This window comes from Bubalus bubalis, chromosome 8, assembly GCF_019923935.1.
Source record: "Bubalus bubalis isolate 160015118507 breed Murrah chromosome 8, NDDB_SH_1, whole genome shotgun sequence".
NCBI lineage: Eukaryota > Metazoa > Chordata > Mammalia > Artiodactyla > Bovidae > Bubalus > Bubalus bubalis.
In genome coordinates, this window is record NC_059164.1 from 61,532,295 (window position 1) to 61,559,893 (window position 27,599).

Genomic DNA, 27,599 nt, shown 5'->3' on the forward strand with positions numbered 1-27,599 from the left:
AGGATAAAATTAATGTAGTGGATTTTCTCTTGTGATTTATCAAGTAACTCTACAGACAGTTCTAGACACTGAACAATAGGAGCAGCACCTAAATCAAATGAAGCACCAAATAATCATTACAGTATGATAATACTTGGGTGGAGAAAAATACAAATGTAACCAATAATACCTCATGTATGGGGAAAGTACTAATGTAACTATTAAATAGAGCAGCAGTCTGAGCCACAGAGCTTTCAGCTAATTCATGAGCTCTTGATTACAAAGCACTGAGATAATTATGCTCAATTGCTATATAGTCATTTACTCATTAAATACTTAATAATCTGTGTCTTTTCAAAGGATTGGGAGACCCTGCTTGCTTTTATGTTGGTGTGATTTTTATTTTAAATGGAATAATGATGGGATTGTTCTTCATGTATGGTGCTTACCTGAGGTAAGATTACTATATTAAAAGACATTTAGGTGGACTTTCTGACATTTGTTGATTAAATTAAAAGGATAATTAACAAGATTAATTGACTAACAGATGGAAACTTTTAGATTTTATTTTTTTCAAAAGTTTAGCCAAATATGCAGCCTCAAACTAGAGCTAGTCACTAAAATAAAGTCTTTAAGATATTAAAAGGCCTCCTTTTTATCCTTGTAGGGTAATCCAGACTTATGGATGTGGTATCCAAACTTATGCTCATTAATTTGACAATTATTATTTGGTGCCTACTGTGACTGAGAGCACTATTCTATAGGAGCTAGGAATACAAAAACAAATAATCCCTGTCCTTATGGAATTTATAGTCTAGGAGGTAGACAAAATAAGACCACCCAATTGAAAACTGGAAAAAATATGAAAAGACATCTTCCAGAAGAGTTCCAGATTGCCAACAAACGTATATAAAGTTGATCACCATATTAATTATCAGGAAAATACTCATTTTAACCACAGTGAGATACTATCTCACATCTACTAGATTGACAAAGGGCTTCTCTGCTGGCTCAGATGGTAAAGAATCTGCCTACAAAGCAGGAGACCTGGGTTCAATCCCTGGGTTGGGAAAATTGACAACAGGAACTTTTATCCCCGGTTGGTGGACATATCAATTAGTACAACTATTTTGGAAATACATTGTGCATTATCTAGTAATTTGAAGATGTATATACCTTATAATTCAGCAATTCCAGTTTGAAGTAAATATGCCTAAGAAACTCTTCTACATGTACACTAGAAAATATGTACAATAACATAACATCATTGTAGTAACTCCAAACTAGAAACAACTTAAACATCCCTCCACAGAGAAATGTACACGTTGTAAGTTTATTAGTATAGGGAAATATTGCACAACAGTGAGAATGAATGAACTATAGGTACAAACATCAACGTGGAAAAAATCTTACAAATATAATGTTGAATGAATCAAAGCAGGCACAAGATTTGAAAATACTGAAAAATTATATTTGTATAAAGTTTGAATACAGCTAAAAGTAAATGATAGTATGATACATATAGAAGCAGTTATGTTGATAATTACAAAACTCAGGATAGTGCCTGTCTCAAGGGATGGCATGTGAGGTGTCAGGATGTGATCTGTTTTCTATTTCAGCGACATATGGTGGTTAAAAGAATATTCACTTTATAAGTGTTCTGTAAACTATCTGAAAACCTTAATGCACTTTTCCATATGTATGCTATATAGAAAAATATATAAACTCATCAGTATTTTGAGGGAAAACAATTGCTTTTAGATTATGCTCACAGGCTTTAAGATGTTCTATTTTAAACAATAGTTTGTATTTATTATGCTTTTTTCAAATATGGAAAATTTTACACTAGACCAAGACATTTTAAAACTTAGTATTTTTCATTCGGAAAGCTACCCATGAGGTGACAGTCTTCTCTAAATTAGTTACACAGTTCCAGGATATCAATACTTTATTAAGCTCCAGTCTTTAAGAAGGATATGTAGATATAATATATGCTGACTATAAAAGTGTCACCAAAATTGTGAGGAGACTAGAAACTATGGCATATGAGGAACAAAAGAAATAGGGGTTTGGGGAGAAATTTTCTATTTCTTAACCATGGCTACTCTCCCCCTGTGGGCACTAACTTGGGACACAGGTATTCTGTTTCTATTCTTTTGGTGGTTAAAGATAAAACTTAAACATGCATATTTAACTTGACCAAGTCTAAAATTGATTGATATCTTTCCTCTTCTTTTTGATCAAAACAAGGAATTTAGAACATTGTACTTGAAAACAGTTCCTAGCATCTTATAATTATTCTAACTATAATAATTAGAAGTTTAGTACTTCTAGTACCCCTCCACAGTAGTCACCACGGTTTCTCTTATGTTGTTGAGTCTTCTTTAGATTTATCTACATGTTCCTAGTTTCTATATGCAGCATTTATTCTTGCTTCTCATACCTTCTTCCTCTCAATTCCTTCTCCAAAGTGTGCCCTTTGAATTTCCCTTAGTGAAAATCTCTTCAAGGTAAATTACTTCCAACTGGCTTTCCTCTGCTTGTTTTGTTGAATTCATTCTTCCCCCTTTTTCAGTCATTAAACCAGTATTTGTCTTGAGAGTGTGAAGTTGTGTGTATAATGATGAACAATACTTTAAAGAAAGGCAACCTTAAGAAATGGTTCTTCATCTTTGATAATTATCAGGCATCCTTGATCTGAGTTTTATATTCTACAATGTTGTTCGCTGGGACTCAGCAAAGAATATTTGCAGTAGTTTAGATGGTTCAGTTCGGAGAAGGCAATGGCACCCCACTCCAGTACTCCTGCCTGGAAAATCCCATGGACGGAGGAGCCTGGTAGGCTGCAGTCCATGGGGTCGCTGAGGGTCGGACACGACTGAGCGACTTCACTTTCACTTTTCACTTTCACACATTCACACATTGGAGAAGGAAATGGCAACCCACTCCAGTGTTCTTGCCTGGAGAATCCCAGGGACGGGGGAGCCTGGTGGGCTGCCGTCTATGGGGTCGCACAGAGTCGGACACGACTGAAGTGACTTAGCAGATGGTTCAGTTACTGCTAAATGAAACTGTTAGACTCTTCATCTTTCAGTCACTGATATCCAATTTGATGACAAAAATTTTCCTCCACTCAAAATATTCAGAGAATGGAGTATATACACTCTAAAATGCTGGCCTGTGTTAAAAAATATTTTATGTTCACATGTAAGATTATACTTAGAAAATATTTTAAATACAATAAATTGTAAGATTCAGACTACTTTATATCTATACTTTGGATCCTTATACATTCATGAGTAAAACATCAACTACATGAGTACTTTTGCAATTTTTATTGTTATTCTATATGGTCTAGTATTGTGCCATTTTAAAATCTAAAATAATTTTGTGAAAAAGTCACTATATTTTACATGAATTTTGATTGTATATATCTTTTTTTTTACAGTGGGACTCAACTTGGAGGTATAATTACAGTTTTATGCTACTTTTTCAACCATGGAGAGGTTTGTTTTCTAGAAAAAAATTTTTAGAAATAGAAGGGGCAGTATATTAAAGTAGTATTTAATTGTATCTTACTTAGGACTTTGCAATATTTTAAAGAACGTTGTGTTGTAAGTTGTTATTTTAATCGTGTTGATCCACATTTTTACATAGTAATTAGAATTTATGATGTAAAATATCTTGCCTGGTTTTTAGCATGTATATGTGTTACATATATTTTGTAGAAAAAGGAAATATTATACTTGTTGAGTTCAGGCACCTTATATACATTATCTCATATACTTCCATCAGACTTTTTAGAGAGGTGGTTGATATCTTCATAGTAGAAGATATGAAATTGAAATTTGGAGCGGTTAAATTACAAAGTCAAGATTCCACTTTGACTCCATGATGAAGCTGGGTTTCCTCTTATCCTTCTCTCTGGCTCTAAAACCTCACTTCTATTATATCATGATCCTTTTAATAACACAAGCTGAATTCAAAACAGAAATTATCTTAGTAACTCAGTCCACCAAAACAGGATTCACCTAAAAAGAGCTCATGAAAACTTATTTAGAACATGATAGATTCATTCAACAAAACAAGTATAAAATGTGTGCCAGGTTCTGTGTTAGATGCTGAGGTTTTGGCAATGAAAAGTGGAAGAATCTTGACTGCTAGTTTTTGGAATCAAAATATGTAATATCTTATAGCAGAGATTATATAGGATAGAAGTCTGTATTCATTACATTGGGAAAAGTAGATATGCAGTTATTTTTTAAAAAATCAATTAGACAAATGTGTGCTAAGTCACTTCAGTCATGTCCGACTGTGTGTGACCCTATGGACTGTAGTCTGCCAGGCTCCTCTGTCCATGGGATTCTCCAGGCAAGAATACTGGAGTAGGTTGCCTTGCCTTCTTCCAGGGGATCTTCCTGACTCAAGGATCGAACCTGTATCTCACATCTCCTGCATTGACAGGCAGGTTGTTTCCCACTAGCGCCACCTGGGAAGGGAATCATAAAATTATACATAAATATCTTAAATGTATTAACTTAAATATATTGTCAGTCAACAATGTGTTATACAAAAAAAATGTGTCTTGTCTTTATGCAAAGACAAGGCTTTTCTTTTGAGTATGCATTATGTTTTAATCTTCTTATACGTATTGTGTGTAATACATCTTCCAAGGTTTACAATTTGGTTTCCTGTAGGAAGAGCAATGAATTTTAAGACTCTTGCAAGGTTATAAGAGTTTAGATTCTTTTCTAGAATTTCAGAATTCTTTATATAAAATTTTGTACTATTCCCATCCATTTATCTGGGTTTACCTGGTGGCTCAGATGGTAATGAATCTGCCTGCTGCTCAGGAGACCCCAGTTCAACCCCTGGCTTGGGAAGATTTTCTGGAGAAGAGAATGGCTACCCACTCCAGTATTCTTGCCTGCAGAGTTCCATGGACAGAGGAGCCTGACTGGCTATAGTCCATGAGATCACAGTCCCATTTGTCTTGAAAATAGTTTTAAAGACTGTATGAAATTTATTGATAATTAACACTTACATTATAAACATCATATCAGTGATTCCCAAATACTCCTTGTTGTTTTTAGAAGTTTGCAGTTAACTCTTCCAAAGGTATATTTCACAAATTCAAAGACAATCTTAATTATTTATAGAGTATGTCTGTACTCATTATACTTGTCATGCACAAACTCTTGGTGTTTGTGAATGCCCTAGGTGACGTTTGTTTATTTTTTCTGAGCATGCATAAATCCCAAAGCCCGGGGTGCCACAGTTATCACTGAAGAGCTGGAATGTGGATCTGGCTTGTTCTCAGAATCCTCACTGCTCCTAACCCTATCATCTTCTTTGTCCTTTGGGTGTCCTTACATTTGACCTGATCTATCTTTCACTTGTTTCTGGACTTGGTAGTTAATGGCTCTCTACCTAGTGACTATGTCCTATAAGAGTACTCCAAAAACTGAGAAGCTATACAGGTATTCAGAAATAAATAAGCCTAATACGAAAATTACTAAGACCAGCCAAGGCCAGCCTACCCATGATTATTAAATTAATGATGTTTATTGCAATGGAACATAGAGTAAAGTAAGCATTTTCTTGACTTCAGGCCACTCGGGTGATGTGGACACCACCTCTCCGGGAAAGTTTTTCATATCCATTTCTTGTACTTCAGATGTACATCTTAACTGTGATTCTCAGGTAATTTTAATTTGTAAAACAAATCTAGATACATCATGAGTTTCTCAAAATTACTTCAACCTATTGTTATAGTTACTAAATTTAGGTTCAGTTTTTAAATATTATTCAAAATTAAATTGTGTCCAGTTTTTAAAAAATCTAAAATCACTATGTAAAAAAAATTGCTTTCCACTTAAAATAGTTTAGGCTACAGATTTTAGATAATTACATTATGTTTTAATAAACCAGTATGTGTGTGATCATATATATTTGGTAAAGTTTCAAGTATCACAGTAATCCATTCAGCATCACAGTAATCCGAGTCTATGTCCCAACCACTGATGCTGAAGAAGCTGAAGTTGACCAGTTCTATGAAGACTCCAAGGCCTTCTGGAACTAACAACATAAAAGATGTCCTTTTCATCATAGGGGATTGGAATGCAAAAGTAAGAAGTCAAGAGATACCTAGGATAACAGGCAAGTTTGGCCTTGCAGCAAAAAATGAAGAAGCAGGACAAAGCCTAACTGAATTCTGCCAAGAGAATGCACTGGTGATAGCAAACACCCTTTTCCAACAACACAAGAGATGACTCTATACATGGACATCACCAAATGGTCAATACCAAAATCAGATTGATTGTATTTGCAGCTGAAGATCGAGAAGTTCTATACAGTTGGCAAAAACAAGACCTGGAGCTGACTGTGGGGGAGATCATCAGCTGTTTATAGGAAAATTCAGGCTTTAGCTAAATAAAGGTGGCAAAACTACCAGGCTATTCAGGTATGACCTAAATCCAATCCCTTATGATTATACAGTGGAGATGACGAATAGATTCAAGGGATTAGATCTAGTGAACAGAGTGCCTGAAGGACTATGGACGGAGGTTCATACAGGAGATAGTGACCAAAACCATCCCAAAGAAAAAGAAATACAAGAAGGCAAAGTGGCAGTCTGAGGAGGCTTTACAAATAGCTGAAGGAAGAAGAGAAGCAGAAAGCAAGGGAGATAGGGAAAGATATACCCAACTGAATGCAGAGTTCCAGAGAATAGCAGGGAGAGACAAGAAGGCTTCTTCACTGAACAATACAAAGAAATAGAAGAAAACAATAGAATGGGAAAGACTGGAGATCTTGTCAAAACAATTGAAGATATCAAAGGAACATTTCATCCAAGGATGGGCACGATAAAGGACAGAAATGATAAAGACCTAACAGAGTCAGAAGAGATTAAGAAGAGGTGGTGGCAAGAATACACAAAAGAACTGTACAAAAAAGGTCTTAATGACCCAGATGCCCATGATGGTGTGGTCATTCACCTAGAGCCAGACATCCTGGAGTGTGAAGTCAAGTGGGCTTTAGGAAGCATTGCTACCAATAAGGGGCTTCCCTGATTGCTCAGTTGGTAAAGAATCCACCTGCAATGCAGGAGACCCCAGTTCTATTCCTGGGTCAGGAAGATCCCCTGGAGAAGGGAAAGGCTACTCACTCTAGTATTCTGGCCTAGAGAATTCCATGGGATCGCAAAGAGTTGGACATGACTGAGTAGTTGGACACTACCAATAAAGCTAGTGGGGGTGATGGAATTCCTGAACTATTTCAAATCCTAAAAGATAAGGCTGTTGAACTACTGCACTCAATATGTCAGAAAATTTGGAAAACCCAGTCAGTGGCCACCAGACTGGAAAAGGTAAGTCTTCATCCCAATTCCAAAGAAGGTCTGTGCTGAAAAATGTTTGAGCTACCGGACAACTGTGCTCACTTTCCATGCTAGTAAGCTTATGCTCAAAATCCTTTAAGGTAGGTTTCAGCAGTACATGAATTGAGAACTTCCAGATGTACAAGCTAGGTTTAGAAAAGGCAAAGGAACCAGAGATCAAACTGCCAGCATTCATTGGATCATGGAGAAAGCAAGGGAATTCCAGAAAAACATGTACTTCTGTTTCACTGACTACACTAAAACTTTTTATTATGTGGGTCTAAACAAACTATGGAAAATTTTTAAACATATGGGAATACCAGACCATCTTACTTGTCTCTTGAGAAACCTACAACAGTTAGAACCTTACATAGAAAAACTGACTGGTTCAAAATTAGTAAAGGTGTATGACAAGGCTACATATTGTTACCCTGCTTATTTAACTTATGTGCAGAGTACATAATGCAAAATGCTGGGCTGGATGAGTTACAAGCTGGAATCAAGATTGCCAGGAGAAATACTCACAGCCTCATATAAGCAGATGATACCACTCTAATGGCAGAAAGTGAAGAGGAACTAAAGAGCCTCTTGATGAGGGTGAAAGGAGAGTGAAAAAACTGGCTTAACACTCAGCATTAAAAAAAAAAACAAACCCAAGGTCATGGCATCTGGTCCCATCACTTCATGACAAATAGAAGGGGGAAAAGTGGAAGCAGTGGCAAATTTTCCTCTTCTTGGGCTCTAAAATCACTGCAGATGATGACTGCAGCCTTGAAATTAGAAGAAGCTTGCTTCTTGGAAGGGAAGTTATGACAAATCTAGACAGTGTATTAAAAAGCAAAGACATCACTGTGCTGACAAAGGTCCATATAGTCAAAGCTATGTTCTTTCCAATAGTCATGTACAGATATGAGAGGTGGACCATAAGGAAGGCAGAGCACCAAAGATATGATGCTTTTGAACTGTGGTATTGGAGAAGACTCCCGAGAGTCCCTTGAATAGTAAGGAGATCAAACCAGTCAATCCTAAAGGAAATCAATCCTGAATACTCATTGGAGGGACTGATGCTGAAGTTGAAGCTCCAGTACTTTGGCCACCTGGTGAAAAGAGCAGACTCATTGGAAAAGACCCTGATGCTGGGAAAGATCGAAGGCAAAAGGAGAAGAGGGTGACAGAGGATGAAATGGATGCCAGCACCAATTCATTCAGTGGACGTGAACTTGGGCAAACTCCAGGAGATAGTGAGGGTCAGGGAGGCCTGGCGTGCTGCAATCCATGGGGTCAGAGTCGAACATGACATAGCCGCTGAACAACAAGAAAGATTCAAAGGGTTTTGAGAAGCTAATACTTCTCCCCCTCAATCTTCTTGTACTCTGACTCATTGTTTTCCAACCTGTGGTTTTGATGAAGCATGAAATAAGTGTTTGATGCACAAATGAATTTGAGAAATGCTGAGTTAGATAAGGAGTATCTATGTTCATATGTTTATTAATATTTCTGAACTACAGATATTTCTAGAGGTTTAACCGAGGTTTCATCTCAACTTATTTTCCTGGACATATATTTTGGTTGGGATTAATGTTATAAGCATGTCAGAAAATTTGAAAGTCTGAGCAACAACATCAGAAGCATAAATAGTAGAATGCTATAAATAACTTTATCACATAGATAGGTTTCGTAGAATGTTATTGAGATCTATGACTGAATGAAATAGTGATCACTATCCCCTCCAAACTCCCAGAGAAATGGGATAGTGATCATTATTAATGATCACTTATTAGTACCCTTCAGATTTTGCCCATATTAAGATCATGTGTGTGCATCTTCTTTATTTCTGAAGACCATAAATTTGTTAATACAGCACACATACACAAATGTCTGAATATACACTTAATATAGTAAAATGCCACTGAAAACAGAGACCATGCTACATTTATCTCTTTAACCATGGAGCACTTAGCACACTGTCTTGTAGCCATTTAAAGCCCCTTATATGTTCACTTAAAGAAGAAATATAGAGGGAAACTGGGGTAGTAACAACCTCTAAAAAGGTGCAGACTACCTTACCTACATGAAAGGTTTTTTTTGGATTGAATTTGGATTTGGGAATCTAATTTTTATCCATTTATTTTCCATTTGTTTAAATTTTTTGAAGTGATATTAGTCTGGCCAGGCAGATATTTCATGGAAGGAAATACGTGAATTAAAACACTTAGAATTGTATGCTGGAATGCACGTGTTATACTCCATACTTTCAGTTCAGTTCAGTTTAGTCACTGAGTTGTGTCTGACTCTTGGTGACCCCATGGACTACAGCTCGCCAAGCCTCCCTGTCCATCACCAGCTCCCAGAGCTTACTCAAATTCATGTCCATTGAGTCAGTGATGCCATCCAACCATCTTATCCTCTGTCGTCCCCTACTCCTCTTGCCCTCAATCTTTCCCAGCATCAGGGTCTTTTCAAATGAGTGAGGTCTTTGCATCAGGTGGTCAAAGTATTGGAGTTTCAGCTTCAGCATCAGTCTTTCCAATGAATATTCAGGACTGATTTCCTTTAGGATGGAATTTAGTCAAAAGTAATTTTTATTTTATAACCATAACTGAGTACTTAATATATTTTGTGCTATATTACTAAACAGTGTGATCATTAAAATTTTTACTTTTGAAAATTTATGTACCATATTATAACAGTGTATCATCTTTAGAAAAATAACAGAGTTTTATAATTTACACAAAATGTTTGCATTTCTTTTTTTCATATTCTAAAAGATATTAAAAGTCTTATATGGCAAAAGGTATTGGTTACTGATATATCACATAATTGAAAAATGGACAGTTTAAATTTCAATATGCATTAGTTTAACTGTATTCCAGAATCATTCCTTTGAAGTCATTGTTGAAAATGACCTTTAAATTTCTCTCTTAGTTGTTAGCTTATAATTTCACCAGCACTTAACATTTTTCAAAACTTAAAAGTGGTGGTATATGAAAGCTACTGCTGCTCATATAATATAAATATCTCGAGGTATGCAAAGTCAGTTCACATTCTATTTTCCGACCTTCTTGATGGAGTATTAAATGTCTAATGTCATGCATCGTTAAAGGAAAATAAAGTTTTAGTTGAATATAGTTGTTTTACAGTATTGTATTAGTTTTAGGTATACAGAAGTATGATTCATTATTTTTATGGATTATACTCCATTAAAAGTTAACTACAAAATAATGACTGTAATTACTGTGCTATATGTTTAAAATACTTAGTGATAAACTAGATACAATATCTTATTTAAAGCTCTAATTTTGATTGTTTTATTATAAGTGTTTTTATAATTCAAATATTTTGTTCTTTTTAATGTGCTTTTAAAAGTTAACTGTATTTTGTTATCTTACATCAAAGGTAAGGGGACCATTAGATTTTAACATTTTGCAACCAGTCTTTCAGTTCAATGATAGGCTACTTTTATATATAGTAAAACTTATTGGTGTCAATTCTCTTCATTAAGGACCACGAACAATAGTAGAAGGCACTTTATTGCACTCTGCCTTTCCAATGTTGCTTTTATGCTTCCCTGGCAATTTGCTCAGTTTATACTTTTTACACAGGTAAGATGATTTTAAACTTATTTAAGTTGAATGCAAGATGTACTTGGTTGTTTCCATCGAAAACATTTTTTTGTTGAAGTATAGTTGCTTTACAATGCTGTGCTAATTTCTGCTATACAGCAGAGTGGCTCAGTTACACACATATATGCATTCTTTTATAAATGTTCTTTTTTATTTTGGATAAATTTTAAATATGATTATATTTGTGTCCTAATAGATTTTCAAAATATTGAATGATTATAAAGTTGACATACATGTTTGATTTTTTAAAAATTACGTAATCCTACCTTCTGTTAATGTGTTGGTTAGGCCGATATTAAAGGTCAACCTGTAAAATGGGATTTTTGCTCTTATTTTAATCCATAATTTTTCCTATTGGTATTTGAGGTGATCTCTGTAATTCTACCTGTAGATTCTTCTTTTGCCTGAGTAATCATTTTAGGTGCCAAGCTGCGTAACGTGATAAGGGCCATTTAAACTCTTCATGCTAGGGGATTTCTGCTTCTAATCCAGCTAAATGTTGGCTCTTTTGTCTGAAGAGCAGAATCTTACTGGACACCATTTCTCAGAGCTTTAATCTTGATATTATGGAGTAAACTGAGACCATATCCTGTTACCCCAAACAACTAAGTAATTAATGGCAAGAAACTGAGCTGGGGAAGCAGAAAGTGAAAGTGTTTGTCACTCAGTTCAGTTCAGTAGCTCAGTCATGTCCTACTCTGTGGGACCCCATGGACCGCAGCACACCAGGCCTCTCTGTCCATCACCAACTCCCGAAGTTTACCCAAACTCATGTCCATTGAGTCGGTGATGCCATCCAACCATCTCATCCTCTGTCATCCCCTTCTCCTCCTGCCCTCAATCTCCTGCATCAGGGTCTTTTCAAATGAGTCAGCTCTTCGCATCAGGTGGTCAGTTGCCAACTATTGCTGGCCTCATGGACTATAGCCCACCAGGGTCCTCTGTCTATGGAATTCTCCAGCCAAGCATACTGGAGTGGGTTGCTATTTCCTACTCTGGGGTATCTTCGTGACCCAGGGATCAAACCTGGTTCTTCCACACTGCAGTCAGATTCTTTACCATCTGAGCCACCAGGGATGCAGAGTAAAAGATCAATTTTGATGAAATTTCCTACTATGAATTTTTGTTAGAACTCCTTTCCACTTAGCTAACAAACACTGATAGTGTGTAATGATATTCTTTATTGGCAGTGAGAAGTTCTGCCAAGAATCTTTTGTATGTGGAATTGTCTATAAAAAATGAAGTTATAATCTCAATTTAGTTTATGCCACATGTCTAAAGCATATTTAGAATCTTCACTCTGCCTTACTTCCTTATATTTGATCTATAACTATTAATAACACGGAATTTCTATGGTTTTCATTATTTGGATATGCCAACATAGTAGAATAGATTTCCAGTGTACATCATTTCCTTGCAAGCAAGTGTATTAATTTAGTGGTGCTGATGAAACTGTTTAGTTCCTTGGGTAATTTTGATATTGCCTTAATGGTTTTTTATCCATTCAAAAGATTACTAGACTTTTATTTTTTTAATTTTTTATTGAGCTATTATTAACATTTTGTAAAGTTAAAGTGTACAGTGTATTGACTTGATACATTATTATATTACAATATGATTATCACCTGATTAGTATCATAGTGTTAGTTAACACCTCTATCAAGTCACATAATTATTATTTCATTTTTGTGGTGAGAACATTTAAGATCTAGTCTCTTAGCAACTGTGACTTATCTAGTATAGTATTGACTGTAATAACTATGCAGTACATTAGATCTCCAGGACTTACTCATCTTCTCAGTTCAGTCTCGCTCAGTTGTGTCTGACTCTGCAATTCATCTTCTAGTTGCAAATTTATACGCTTTGTCCAACATCTCTCTCATTCCCCTACCCCCAAGCCCCCAATCAACATTCTACTCTCTGTTTTGACAAGTTTGGCTCTTTTAGATTCCACATAAGGTGATATGAAGTGTTGAGTTGGCCAGAAAGTTTGTTTGGTTTTTTTCCTGTGAGAAGTTACCAGAAACCAAACTAACTTTTTGGCCAACCTAGTCTTTATCTGAATTCTGTCACTTAGTATGATGCCCTCAAGGTCCATCTGTGTTGTCACAAATGGCAGGATTTCCTTCTTTCTCATGGTTGAGTATTACTCCATTGTGTGTGTGTGTGTGTGTGTGTGTGTGTGTGTACATTTCTTATTTATCCATTCATCTATTGATGGACACTTAGGTTGTTTTCATACCTTGGCTATTGTGAATATAGATGTGCAGGGATCTCTTCAATATTCTGTTTTCATTTCCTCTGGAATATGTACCCAGAAGTGGGATTGCTGGATCATATGGTAGTTGTATTTTAAATTTTTTGAGGAACCTCCATACTGTTTTCCATAGTGGCTCCACCAGTTTACATTTCTACGAACAGTGCATGCAATACAACCACTTAATCCTAAAGGAAATCAGTCCTGAATATTCAGTGGAAATTCTGAAGCTGAAACTCCAATAGTTTGGCCATGTGATGCGAAGAACTGACTCATTGGAAAAGACCTTGATCCTGGGAAAGATTGAAGGCAGGAGGAGAAGGGGACAACAGAGGATGAGATGGTTGGATGGCATCACTTATGTGATGGATGTGAGTTTGAGTAGGCTCTGGGAGTTAGTGATGGACAGGGAATCCTGGCTTGCTGCAGTCCATGGGGTCACAAAGAGTCAGACACGACTGAGTGACTGAACTGAACTCAACAGTGCATGCACAAGTGTTCCCTTTCCTCCACATCCTCACCAACATTTGTTTTCTTTTGTCTTCTTGATTATAGCCATTCTAATACATGTGAGCGGATATCTCATTGTGGATTTGATTTCATTTCCTGACAGTTAGTGTTGTTGAGAGGAGAAGGCAATGGCACCCCACTCCAGTACTCTTGCCTGGAAAATCCCATGGATGGAGGAGCCTGGTAGGCTGCAGTCCATGGGATCGCTAGGAGTCGGACATGACTGAGCGACTTCACTTTCACTTTTCACTTTCATGCATTGGAAAAGGAAATGGCAACCCACTCCGGTGTTCTTGCCTGGAGAATCCCAGGGACGGGGGAGCCTGGTGGGCTGCAGTCCATGGGGTCACAGAGTTGGACACGACTGAAGCAACTTAGCAGCAGCAGCAGCAGCAGCAGTGATGTTGCGTGTCTTTTCATGTACCTGTTAGCCATTTGGATGTCTTCTTTCAAAAAATATTCATTTTTCTTCTACCAATTTTTAATCATTTTTTGTTATTGAGTTGTGGAGTTCTTTATGCATTTGGGATATTAATCTTTCACCTAATATATGCTCTGCAGATATTTTCTCCCATTGCATAGGTTGCCTTTTCTTTCTTTTTTTTTTTTTTTTGGTGTGCATGAGGTTTTTTAGTTTGATGTAGTTTCACTTGTTGATTTTTGCTTTTGTTGCTTCTGCTTTTGGTATTACTATCCAAAGGATCATTGAAAAGACCGAGGTCAGGGAGCTTATTCCCCAGGTTTTCTTCTAAAAGTTTTGTGGCATCTGGTTTTATATTTAAGTCTTTAAAATTCATTTTAATTATTTTTTGTGAATGATGTGGATAGAAGTCCAATTTTATGAGAATATCCAGTTTTCTTGCCACCATTTATTGAAGACATTATCTTTCCCCCTAAGTATTCTTGGTTTCTTTGTCAAATATTAGTTGACTGTATATGCATGGATTTATTTCTGGTCACTCAGTCTGTTCCACTGGTATGTATATTATTTATTCCTGAACTGTACTGTTTTGATTTCTATAGTTGATAGTGTAATGGCAACTTCTTTTTTTCTCTTTCTGCTTTTGGCGTTCTCTCTGTCTCTGATTTTTGACAGTTTCATCGTGGTGTGCTTTAGGGAAGGTCTTTTTGAGTCATAGTGATCGGGTGATTTATTAGCTTTGTGAACTTGAATGTCCAGATTTCTTTGTAGGTTTGGAAGTTCTCAACTGTTATTTCTTTAAATAAACTTTCTACCTCTTCTCTTTCTCATTTCATAAAACTCCAGTGATTCTGATGTTTGATCATTTGATGTTTTCATATAGATCACATAGGCTTTCTTTACTGTTTTTTCATTGTTTTTTGCTTTGTTTTCCTCTGATAGAGTATTTCAAGAGTTCCTATCTAACTCACTGTTTTGTCTGCTGTTTGGTGTCTTCTGATGTTGATACTCTGTTGCATTTTTCATTTCATTGATTGAATTCTTCAGTTCCAGAATTTGTTTGGTTCTTTTTAAAATAATTTTTATCTCTTTGTTAATCTTCTCATGTTGTTCATATACTGTTTTCCTAATTTCATTGAATTGTGTTTCTGTGTTTTCTTGTAGCTCATTGAGTTTCCACAAAAATAATTTTGAATTCTTTATCAGGTAAATCATAGAGTTCTGGGTAGTTGATCAATAGAATAAACCTGTAACAATTTATGCATTCTGTGACTCTGAGGTTCTATGGCTTTGCTTGAGCTTGCTCCATGAGGCACTTGATAATGTGTTGAAAAGAGGTTTGCTGAGACATTTGTGTCCTTGCCTTTTTCCCACACCACCAGCAAGTAAGTTTCTTTGGGGTGAAGATAGCATTGGCCCTCTGGTATCCATTGAATAGATTTGAATTTATAGCCTCATTTCCAGAAAACTGTACTTTAAGCTCCAAGCTTAAAGTTATAAGTTATAACTTAAGTTATAAATTAAGTTATAAGCAAAATCCATGGAAACTATATTCAGGTAAATTGGTTGTTACTTGGAAGTCATCAACCATCTCCAACTGGTACTTCTTGAAATAAAAATTTCTTTGGAATTCTTAAATGAATTATCCATCATTGTTTTACTTCTACAACAAATCCATAATCTGGTCACTGCTGAATGTTAAGTTGCATGGGACTTTTCAAAGGCCCAAACAAAAGAATTCCTGGGTCCAGTCATAATTGTTATTGTGAATGCAGTCATCTAAAATACAAGAAATGTTAATATTGTAATTCACAGTTGAGCTCTGCAATTTTTAATGAAATAAAATACAGCCAGAATAAAATGTCATATAGTTAGAATCATAGATCATGTCACTTTTTTAGACTGTCTTCTTTCACTTAGCCATATGTATTTTAGGTTCCTCCATGTCTTTTAATGAAATGATAGCTTGTTTCTTTTCACTGATGAATAATAGTCCGTTGTCTGAATGTACCACAGTTTGTTTATCCATTCACCTCTTGAAACGATCGTGACTAGTCACCGAATAACATGATTTGGGATTCTTTAAAAATTCACGTGAAGGTTTTGAGTGGGCAAAAGATTTCACCTCAGTTGGGTAAGTGCCCAGGATTGTGATTGATGGGCTGTATGTAAGACTGATTTTGTAAGAAATTGCCAGTTGTGTCAAGGTTTTGAATTTCAGCCACTCTAATAGGTGTGTAGCAGTATCTTGTTTTTCTGATTTACAGTTCCCTAATGTAGTATTGTCTCTCGCATCCTTATATGTGCTTAGTTGCCCTCTGTGTATCTTCTTTGATTAGGTATTTGTTCTGATATTTTGTCCATTTTTAAATTGGATTATTTGTTTTCTTATTTCTGAGTTTTGAGAGTTCTTAGTATTTACATGCTAGACCTTTATTAGATATGAGTTATGTAATGATTTTCTCACAATACCTGGCTTGTCTTTTAGTTTTTTTTTATAATGTCTTTTGTGGAGCTGGAATTTTTAATTTTAAGGAAGCTCAGTTTTATCAGTTTTTTTCCATGAATCATGCTTATGCTTGTCTATCTAAAAACTCATCCTTAAACAAGATCACCTTGATTTTCTCCTATATTATCTTTTAGAAGTTTTTTAGTCTGTGTTCTACATTTAAATCTAAGATAAATTTGAGTCAGTTTTTTGAAAGACGTATAGATCTAGATTTTTTTTTTAATACATGCATATCCAAGTCTTCCAGCACATTTTACTGAAAAGACTGTCATTTCTCCATTGAATTACCTTTGCTCTGTTGTCAAAGCTCAGTTGCCTCTGATTGTGTCGATCTGTTTTGGGACCCTCTATTTTATTCCTTTGGTCAGTTTGTTTATTTTTTCTCCAGTACCACGATGTCTTTTTTTTTTTAATTTTATTTTATTTTTAAACTTTACAAAATTGTATTAGTTTTGCCAAATATCAAAATGAATCCGCCACAGGTATACATGCATTCCCCATCCTGAACCCTCCTCCCTCCTCCCTCCCCATACCATCCCTCTGGGTCGTCCCAGTGCACTAGCCCCAAGCGTCCAGTATCGTGCATCGAACCTGGACTGGCAACTCGTTTCATACTTGATATTATACATGTTTCAATGCCATTCTCCCAAATCTTCCCACCCTCTCCCTCTCCCACAGGGTCCATAAGACTGTTCTATACATCAGTGTCTCTTTTGCTGTCTCGTACACAGGGTTATTGTTACCATCTTTCTAAATTCCATATATATGCGTTAGTATACTGTATTGGTGTTTTTCTTTCTGGCTTACTTCACTCTGTATAATAGGCTCCAGTTTCAGAAACTTTATAGTAAGTCTTAAAGTCAGTCAGTTTCATACTCTATTTGAGTGTTTACTCTTTGCCTTTGGTTATAAGCAGTTTTTACTATGACATGTCTAAGTGTGGTTAGGTTTTATTTGTTATAATTTAGCCTTTGCTGGGGGTTAGTAATACTTTATGAATCAGGGCTTGATTTTTTTTTTTTTACTGTAGATTTTGGGAACTTCTCAGGTATAATGTCTTTTAAGTATAAATCCCTCAACCCTTTCTGAGATATAAAGTATGATCTTTACACTGTATGTTTTACATGTCTTGTGTTCTTTCATATGTCGTTCATCCTTTTGCCACTTTATACTTTCTTCTGATCCTTCTTCCAATTTATCACTTGTTGGTTTGCTTGTGTTTCACCTGCTTTTAAACCCATCTTTGACTTCTTACTATTGATTATTGTAATACTAGTTATACATTTTTATTTTATTTTTTATGGCTTTCAGTACCCTCCTGGAATTTTCAATCTTCTGTATTATTTCTGTGCATATGTGAAACATAAAGTCTATGTCTGATGATACCACACATGTTTCTGAGTGATTTGTGAGCTAAGATATAGTTTTTACATTTTTATAATGTTGTTTAAAAAACATAGAAGAATATACAATTGCGTCTGTATGTGGCCTATAAATCATAATACATTTACTATCTGGCTTTTTCCATAAAAAGTTTGCTGACCCCTGAACTAGACTTAGATTCTTCTTAGATCTGTTTCTGTTGTCTTAGTGATAATGTCATATCTCCTTCTATATCTGATTAGTTTTTATATGGTATTAGACATTGTACATGAACAATTTGAGTTCAATAGAGTTAATTTGAGACTATGATGATATTCACTTCTTTCAGAGAAAAGTAAATTTTCTTCCAGCAGGCAAATACAGGGACTAACAATCTTTAATCATACTCCTGCAATCAGAGAATGAGATAATTCAAAGATGGGATTCAGTATTTTGGAGGGATGCTTTGATTTCTGGTTGCCTCTCATCTAGGGGCTTCCCAGGTAGCTTAGCGGTGAGGAATCCACCTGCCAATGCAGAGACACAGGAGACATGGGTTCAATCCTTGTGTTGGGAAGATTCCTTGGAGGAGGAAATGGCAACCCACTCCAGTATCCTTGCCTGGAGAATATCTGGACAGAGGAACATTGGGGGCTGCAGGACATGGGGTTGCAAAGAGTGAGACATGACTGAGCGACTGAGCACTCATGCTTACAGTATAACTCTTCAAAGTCCCAACCAAATCTTGAGGACTTAGCAGGGATCTCACTCTTGGGATTACTTGACTGCTGAGTATGTAGAAACCTCTCAACTGCCTCTCAGCTGGCAGGCATCTGCTGCTGATGGAATTGGCAGATGCCTCTGGAAGAAAAGTGATCCAAAATGTCATGCTCATCTGTGTAGATTTCTATCTTTTCTCTGCTCTTAGCTTCCTAATTCTTTTATGCCTTATAGGTTGTTGTTGTTTAGTTGCTAAGTCGTGTCTGACTCTTTTGCAACCCAATGGGCTGTAGCCTGCCAGGCTCCTCTGTCCATGTGATTTCCCAGGCAAGAATACTGGAGTGGGTTGACATTTTCTTCTCCAGGGTATCTTCCCAAGCCAGGAATTGAACCCATGTCTCCTGCTTGGCAAGCGGATTCTTTATCACTGAGTCACTGGGAAGCCTTTCATACAGGTAGTTTTAGTATTTTTTCGAGCTGTTCTAGTCATTAGTGAGGAGGTTGGTTCACATTATTCTGACTTTAATTATTAGAAATATGACTGTCCTCTCACAATTACTTTGCTAATGAATAGGGAAATGCTTTTCTACATTTTTTTCACTTCTGCTTTTTTATGTTTTTATTTCAGATAGCCTCATTATTTCCTATGTATATTGTGGGGTACATTGAGCCAAACAAGTTTCAAAAGATAATTCATGCAAACATGGTAACGTTTTAAATACTTATAAGTCATATATTAAAATAAGATTTCAGAATTTATAAAGTAGAACTGACTGTTTCATATATCTCCTCTCAGGTAGTATTTAATACATATGATGTTGATAATATGAGAAGGATAACTGAATGACATATTAGAGAACTATACTTTCAACTAGACTGCAGATGTTTTGTACTCAATGAAACTTTAAAATTTTTTGTTTTATTATCATTGTTGCTACTTTTGAAACTGCCTTTTCTCTCTGAGGCCTGAGATTTTTTTTTAATACTTTGCATGACTGTAAATGTTTTTCCATTATTGTTTTTATATTAGTTTCCAAACACATCTCCTTTAAGAAAATAAAAAATGAAAATCTTTAATAAGAATGTAAAATAAAACTTCCTTATTGAGAGAAGTCCTCAAGTAGTTTAACAAAACTCAGATTAGAAAACTAATACTTATAACTAAGTCTTTCTTTTTATATCACTCCATTATTAAATCAATAGAAATATTAGTTTTTTCTTTGTACTACTACTACTACTAAGTCACTTCAGTCGTGTCCGACTCTGTGCGACCCCATGGACTGCAGCCTACCAGGCTTCTCCGTCCCTGGGATTCTCCAGGCAAGAACACTGGAATGGGTTGCCATTTCCTTCTCCAGTGCATGAAAGTGGAAAGTGAAAGTGAAGTCGCTCAGTCGTGTCCGACTCTTAGTGACCCCATGGACTGCAGCCTACCAGGCTCCTCCATCCATGGGATTTTCCGGGCAACAGTACTGGAGTGGGGTGCCATTGCTTTTTCTTTGTGCCAGGTTGCAAATGAGAAAAAAATTAAATTCTGTTATATAGTATTTATGGTGTTGAAGATACTTACAGCCTGTCAGTGTGTTGAAATTCTGTTATCACTTGGTCAAGATCTATTTATTAATATTCTATGCAAATAAAGTTTATATTAGAAATGACTGTATCCTTGTAGACAAAGTATGCATTATGATATTTATTTAATAACTATAAAATGTATTTATTTTCTTCAATTTTCAGATTTCAGTTTTGCTTTGTTTTGTATTCATGTTTGGAAATCCAATGTATTTATCTTCTTACTATTCTTCATCTCTGATAATAACATTGGTGAGTGTTTGTTAAGCTCATAAATATTTTTTTTTTTACCTTCAAATAGCAATTTTAACCATTTAATGTAGGTGAGAAAGAATAAATAGGTTCCCCAAGTGGCTCTAGTGATGAAGAATCTGCCTGCCGATGCAGGAGATGCAAAAGATGTGGGTTCAATCCCTGGGTTGGGAAGATCCCCTGGAGTAGGAAATGGAAACCTGCTCCAGTATTCTTGCCTGAAAAATTCCATGGACAGAGGAGCCTAATGGGTTATAGTCCATGAAGTCACCAAGAGTCGGACAAGACGGAGCACAGCAACAATTAACAAGAACAAATAGGGCCCTTTCTGGATTATTACTCACATGAGAAGTTTTTCCAAGATAATGCTTTTCTCTATCTCATCCTTTAAAAATAATATAAGGAAGGTTTACCTTTTTAAGCCGATACCCCAGTAGCTATTTTTTAAATAATAAAGTAATGACTTACTTTTTAAAATATGCCATAATTTATGATAAAAATTATTTATTTCCTTCTAAGTCACTTCAGTAGGCTAAATACTTATTGCAGTGACACTGCCATTGCCCAAAGCATTTTTGGAAATCCTCTGATGCCTTCACAGACTGTGGCACATTCTTTTGAATATCTTCAATGGTGGCAAATCTGCGTCTTTCAAGGGTGGATTTGATTTTTGGAAACGACCAAAGTCTTGTGACTAAGGTGGGTGATTGGACTAGGTAATACAGATCTTGATCAAAATATGGTGTGGCAATAAAGTAATAAGACCGATTTTCTTACACCCACAAGGAAATAAACTCGGAATTATAAAGTTTATAAAGAGGAGTTCCAAACTGTTTTGAGCAATGGCAACATAATTAGAATAAGTGTATAGTCTCCTCATGTAACTTACTTTCATGGAATAACTCTCATTTGAAGTTGTATTTGGAATGGTGGTTCAGTAAATCAGTTTTATTACCTTATAGTCACACTTTTGATGTTCATATGCCAGTACCTGGAATGTTCTTCACTGGAATGTTCCTGGGATATTCCCTTTCCACAATGATCAGAAAATGATAACTGAATACAGAAATACCAAAATACAGCACTTTTCCACATATGGTGCATTGATTGAATCTTTCGAGATTTAAGGTTTTTCCCCCACTTTTCAAAGTTGAAGTATAGTTGTTTTACAATGTTTTGCCAATTTCTGCTGTAGAGCAAAGTGACTCAGTTATACACACACACACACACACACACGTATATATTCTTTTTTAAAAATTTATTTTATTTTTAAACTTTACAATATAGTATTGGTTCTGCCATATTGTATTCTTGAAATTTAGGTTTTTAACATTTTTATCTCCCCATACTTTTTTTTTGCCTCACAGTGAGTAAGCTCTCCTTTTTCTATCTCCAAAAACACAGGCTCTTTTCAGCATTTTGTCAAACTTTTTCAGCATTACAGAGTACAGAACTTGTTATATTCTGCTCATCCACCTCTTTTTATGAAAACCTTTTTTTATTTTAAAATATAGCAGATATAGAAAACTTTATAAAACCAATATTTCATATACTGAATAATACTGATAAGTATTAATAATACTGTTATTAAGGACTGTTATACATCCTTAAAATACCATCACCTCAAAGCCAGAACTTTTTTAACCATTCTAGAAGCCCTCCACGTGACCTAGAAGGGCTCTAAAACAGTAGCGTCTATCTTGGCCATGGTCAAGATCACTTGATCACTCCAAGCTTTTCCTTATAATTTTATCAAGTTTCTGTTTTTAATCTACAGGCTTCTAATATGTCTCCATGTTTTCTTCCTGGAATATTTATTTGTTGAAAAACCTGGGTCATTGCACATGTGAAGGGTTCTGTGATCTAGATTTAACTCTCTGAGTCCTTATGAGGCAGCTTTACATTTTCTTTTGTCTTCTGTATTAATACTTGAATCTAAAGCTTAGACATGTTCAAGTTTAATACCTTTGGCAAGTCGATAGTATTGTTCTTTAAGCAGAAAGCACTTATTATCTGGTACCTCTCTTTTTATGATCACAGCCTCCAGTGCTTAGTATCAGATTCATTAATTCAATAAGGATTGCAAAATGCTGATCTTCTAATCCCCCAGTTACAGTTTATATATGAAAAGTACATGTCTAAATCAGTGGAGTTGGGAGGAGCTAGAAAAATATTTGAAGAAATCATGACCAAAAATTTTCCAAATTTGATGAAAATTACGATCTTCTGGATGAAGGATTTCAATGAATCTCAAGTACAAGAAACATAAAGCTATATAGTAAGGCATATTATCAGTTTGTTCAAGGTCAGTGATAAAATCTTAAGAGCAGCAAGAGAAGTAAGACATATTAAATATAGAAGAACAAAGAGTAAGGATGTCAGATTTTTCATAAGAAAAAAATACAAGCAATAAAACAGTCAAGCAACATCTTTAAAATACTTAAAAATGCTATCTACAATTCTATATTCAGCAAACATGTCTTTCAAGAATGAAGGCAAAATAGAGTTTATGACCAGCAGTTTTACACTAAAAGAAATATTAAAGAAGGTCCTTCATATGAAAGGAATATATTATAATATTAGATATCAGTCTGGCTCTATGAAAGTCACTGGAAATGGTAGCTAAAGATTTTCCTACCATTTGTGACAACATGGGTAGACCTTGACATAATACTATGTAAAATAAGTCAGACACAGAAGACAGCTACTGTCTTTCCATTTGTGTCTTCTTTAATTTCTTTCAACAGTGTTTTCAGTGTATAAACCTTTCACCTCTTTGGTTATGTTTATCCTTACTATTTTATAATTTTTAGGCTATTGTGAATAGCATTATTTTCTTAATTTCCTTTTTAGATAGCTCACTGTTAATGTATAGAAATAACACATAGTTTCTTTATTGAGTTTGTACCCTGCTACTTTGCAGAATTTATTAGTTCTAACACTGTGTGTGTGTATAGAATCTTTAGTGTCTTCCACATTTAAGATGATGTCATCTGTGAACAGAGATAATTTTACATTTTCCTTGTACCTGATCTTAGAGGAAAGCTTGTAGTTTTTCACTATTGAGTATGATGTTAGCAATGGGATTTTAAAATATGATCTTAATTACCTTGAGATAATTTCCATTTAGTTTGTTGAGAGTTTTTATCATGAAAGGGTGTCAGATCAGATAAGATCAGATCAGTCGCTCAGTCGTGTCTGACTCTTTGCGACCCCATGAATCGCAGCACGCCAGGCCTCCCTGTCCATCACCAACTCCCGGAGTTCACTCAGACTCGCGTCCGTCGAGTCAGTGATGCCATCCAGCCATCTCATCCTCTGTCGTCCCCTTCTCCTCCTGCCCCCAATCTCTCCCAGCATCAGAGTCTTTTCCAATGAGTCAGCTCTTCTCATGAGGTGGCCAAAGTACTGGAGTTTCAGCTTTAGCATCATTCCTTCCAAAGAACACCCAGGGCTGATCTCCTTCAGAATGGACTGGTTGGATCTCCTTGCAGTCCAAGGGACTCTCAAGAGTCTTCTCCAACACCACAGTTCAAAAGCATCAATTCTTTGGCGCTCAGCCTTCTTCCCAGTCCAACTCTCACATCCATACATGACCACAGGAAAAACCATAGCCTTGACTAGATGAACCTTTGTTGGCAAAGTAATGTCTCTGTTTTTGAATATGCTATCTAGGTTGGTCATAACTTTCCTTCCAAGGAGTAAGCGTCTTTTAACTTCATGGCTGCAGTCACCATCTGTAGTGATTTTGGAGCCCAGAAAACTAAAGTTGGACACTGTTTCCACTGTTTCCCCATCTATTTCCCATGAAGTGGTGGGACTGGATGCCATGATCCTCGTTTTCTGAATGTTGAGCTTTAAGCCAACTTTTCCACTCTCCACTTTCACTTTCATCAAGAGGCTTTTGAGTTCCTCTTCACTTTCTGCCATAAGGGTGGTGTCATCTGCATATCTGAGGTTATTGATATTTCTCCCGGCAATCTTGATTCCAGCTTGTGTTTCTTCCAGTCCAGCGTTTCTCATGATGTACTCTGCCTATAAGTTAAATAAACAGGGTGACAATATACAGCCTTGACTAACTCCTTTTCCTATTTGGAACCAGTCTGTTGTTCCATGTACAGTTCTAACTGTTGTTTCCTGACCTGCATACAAATTTCTCAAGAGGCAGATGAAGTGGTCTGGTATTCCCATATCTTTCAGAATTTTCCACAGTGTATTGTGATCCACACAGTCAAAGGCTTTGGCATAGTCAATAAAGCAGAAATAGATGTTTTTCTGGAACTCTCTTGCTTTTTCCATGATCCAGCGGATGTTGGCAATTTGATCACTGGTTCCTCTTCCTTTTCTAAAACCAGCTTGAACATCAGGAAGTTCACGGTTCACATATTGCTGAAGCCTGGCTTGGAGAATTTTGAGCATTACTTTACTAGCGTGTGAGATGAGTGCAATTGTGTGGTAGTTTGAGCATTCTTTGGCATTGCCTTTCTTTGGGATTGGAGTGAAAACTGACCTTTTCCAGTCCTGTGGCCACTGCTGAGTTTTCCAAATTTGCTGAAAGGGTGTCAGATTTTATCAATGTTTTTCTGCATTGATTGAAATGATTATGTGATTTTTATCCCTTGTTATGTTGAACCATCCTAGCATTGCAAAGATAATTATCACTTGACAATTGTGTGTGATACTTTAATGTGATGTTAAATTTGGTTTGATAATATTTTGATAAGAACTTTTGCATCTGTGTTCATCTGGGATATTGGTCTGTAGTTGTGTTTTATTGTAGTGTTCTCGTCTAACTTTGGTATCAGAAACATGCTGACCTTATGCAATATGTTTGGAATTATTCCTTTCTCTTCAATTTTTTGGAAGGATTTGAGAAGGACTGACATTAGTTCTTGAAATATTTGGTAGAATTTACCAGTAAAGCCAACTGGTCCCACTTTTCTTTTTTGAGAGATTTTTGAATATGATTCAATATCCTTACTAGTTATAGGTGTGATCAGAGTTTTTGTTCCTTCATGATTCTGTCTTGGTAGATTATATGCTTCTAGGAATATATCCATTTTTTAATAATATAATACATTGACATTTAATTGTTCATAGTAGTCTCTTACCTATTTTGCTTGTGTTTAGTTGTTAAAGATGGGAAAGTAAATTTCTTTCCTGTTGTACCAACTTTGACCACAAGCAAAAGTTCCCTCTTGATTGATTTTAATTATTTTTGTGGTGAAAAGTACCATGTTTCTAGGAATAAGAAATATACATCTTATACTCAGAAAATACCACTCTCTCTCCTCCCTTCCACCTCATTCTCTCCACTTTTCTTTTTACCTTGGTCCTGCCTATTTCTTTAAAAAAAAGTATTTATTTCTTTGGCTGTGTTGGGTCCTGGGATCTTCACTGCATCATGTGGGATCTTCCATGGTGGCACATGGGCTCTCCGTCTGCGGCGAGGGGGCCCAGCCGCTTTGAGGCACATGTGACCTTAGTTCCCCAACCAGGGGTTGAACCTGCGTCCCCTGCATTGCAGTATGGATTCTTAACCACAGGGACTTCACCAGGGAAGTCCCCTCCCTATATCTTATAAGTGAGATAGCTCATTGGTTTTCTAGTTTGCCCATTTACTTTTTTATTTTTTGCACTAATAAATATTACATATATATTTTATCATAACCCCTCTTAATTACATGAAAGGTAGCATACTATAGTCCTTTGCATTTTTGATTTATCAACCTATCCTGGGTATCACTTATTAACCTTTCCTGGATAGAGATCTTCAACCTTCCTTATAATTTCATAGTAAGTATTCCCTTCTGCATATTCTATAGATAATTTAACCACTGTCCTATGTCTGGGCACTTGGTTTATTTCTTGTATTTTGCATTTACAAGCAATTTTGCATTGTATAATATGGTACATTTATATTTTTCTGTTGTTGGAAGTTCAGGAAATCTGGTTCATCTTGGGCCAAATAGATAATACAAAATTCTCCTCCAGATCTAAATAATACACAGGCCTAAGATTTGTTTCTCATTGGAGCCTTTATTTTTCAATGCCAACTTGAGAATAAACAAATACCTCCCTGTACATCTTTGTCAGTTTAGACTGCTATAATAAAATACCAGACTGGGTAGCTTTTGTAGAAATCTATTTCTTACAATTCTAAATGCTGGAACGTGCAAGATCAAGATGTCACCTGATTTAGTTCTTGGTAAGAGCTTTCTTTTTGATGTATAGATGGATATCTGCTTTGTCCTCCCATGATGGAGAAAGGGATTTTCTTTGTTATGTCTCTTCTTAGAAAGGCATTAAGCCCATTTATGAAGTTCCCACTTTCATAATGTTATATAATTACCTCACAAAGTTTCCACATCTAAATATGTTGCATTTGAGATTATCATTTCAACATATGGATTTGTACAGGGATATAAATATTTAGTTGATAGCACCAAGGATCCCAGGGATTTTGAGGATCCCTGGTATCTCAAAATGTCTGCACAAGTCTTAATTAACCTTACATAGCTTCAAGTCAATTCTGCTGCCCTCCCTTTTAATATAAGCTCACATTTGTAACACTGTAACTCTGGCCTACAGACCTCCTTAAAAACTGTCATAGGTTCTCTCCTAATTAATGGTTTAGTTTTTAAAAATCACCTCCTTTCCTTGGCACCTGATATAAGTACCTTTTCTTTCTTATAAATTCAGTTAGACATATTTTTTAACATTTTAAAATATGTGGGAGTTTGGAGAGGAAGAATTCTCCTTTTGCTGGGTAACTTATGTGTACACTTGCATGGAATGCACCTTTCCCACACCATCTGCCTCCTCAGAGGAGTTTTCGTACATAAAACATCCCAAGTAACTCAGTGAGGAATTAACTTGATCCTAGAGTCAACTTTTTGGCACAGAAAGCATTTCGCTCTTACACCCCCCAAAATTTTCCATGTTCAAATTCAGAAAAATCAACAATGAAGGAAAATGTCTGGTGATAACCAAGGTAGAAGGGGTTGGCTGCATGA

At 36.0% G+C, this 27,599-nt stretch overlaps 1 protein-coding gene across 2 annotated transcripts in view; it reads left to right on the top strand.

The window, feature by feature from the left end:
- DPY19L2 (dpy-19 like 2) overlaps window positions 1–27,599 on the top strand; it is an 86,243-nt gene that overhangs the window by 23,294 nt on the left and 35,350 nt on the right. For both annotated transcript variants that reach the window (XM_006071044.4, XM_025291188.3), the window contains exons 6-11: window positions 340–433; window positions 3,428–3,485; window positions 5,591–5,682; window positions 10,860–10,959; window positions 19,388–19,465; window positions 20,497–20,583. In XM_006071044.4, the coding sequence (XP_006071106.3) occupies window positions 340–433; window positions 3,428–3,485; window positions 5,591–5,682; window positions 10,860–10,959; window positions 19,388–19,465; window positions 20,497–20,583 (509 nt within the window). The remainder of the gene's footprint in view (window positions 1–339; window positions 434–3,427; window positions 3,486–5,590; window positions 5,683–10,859; window positions 10,960–19,387; window positions 19,466–20,496; window positions 20,584–27,599) is intronic.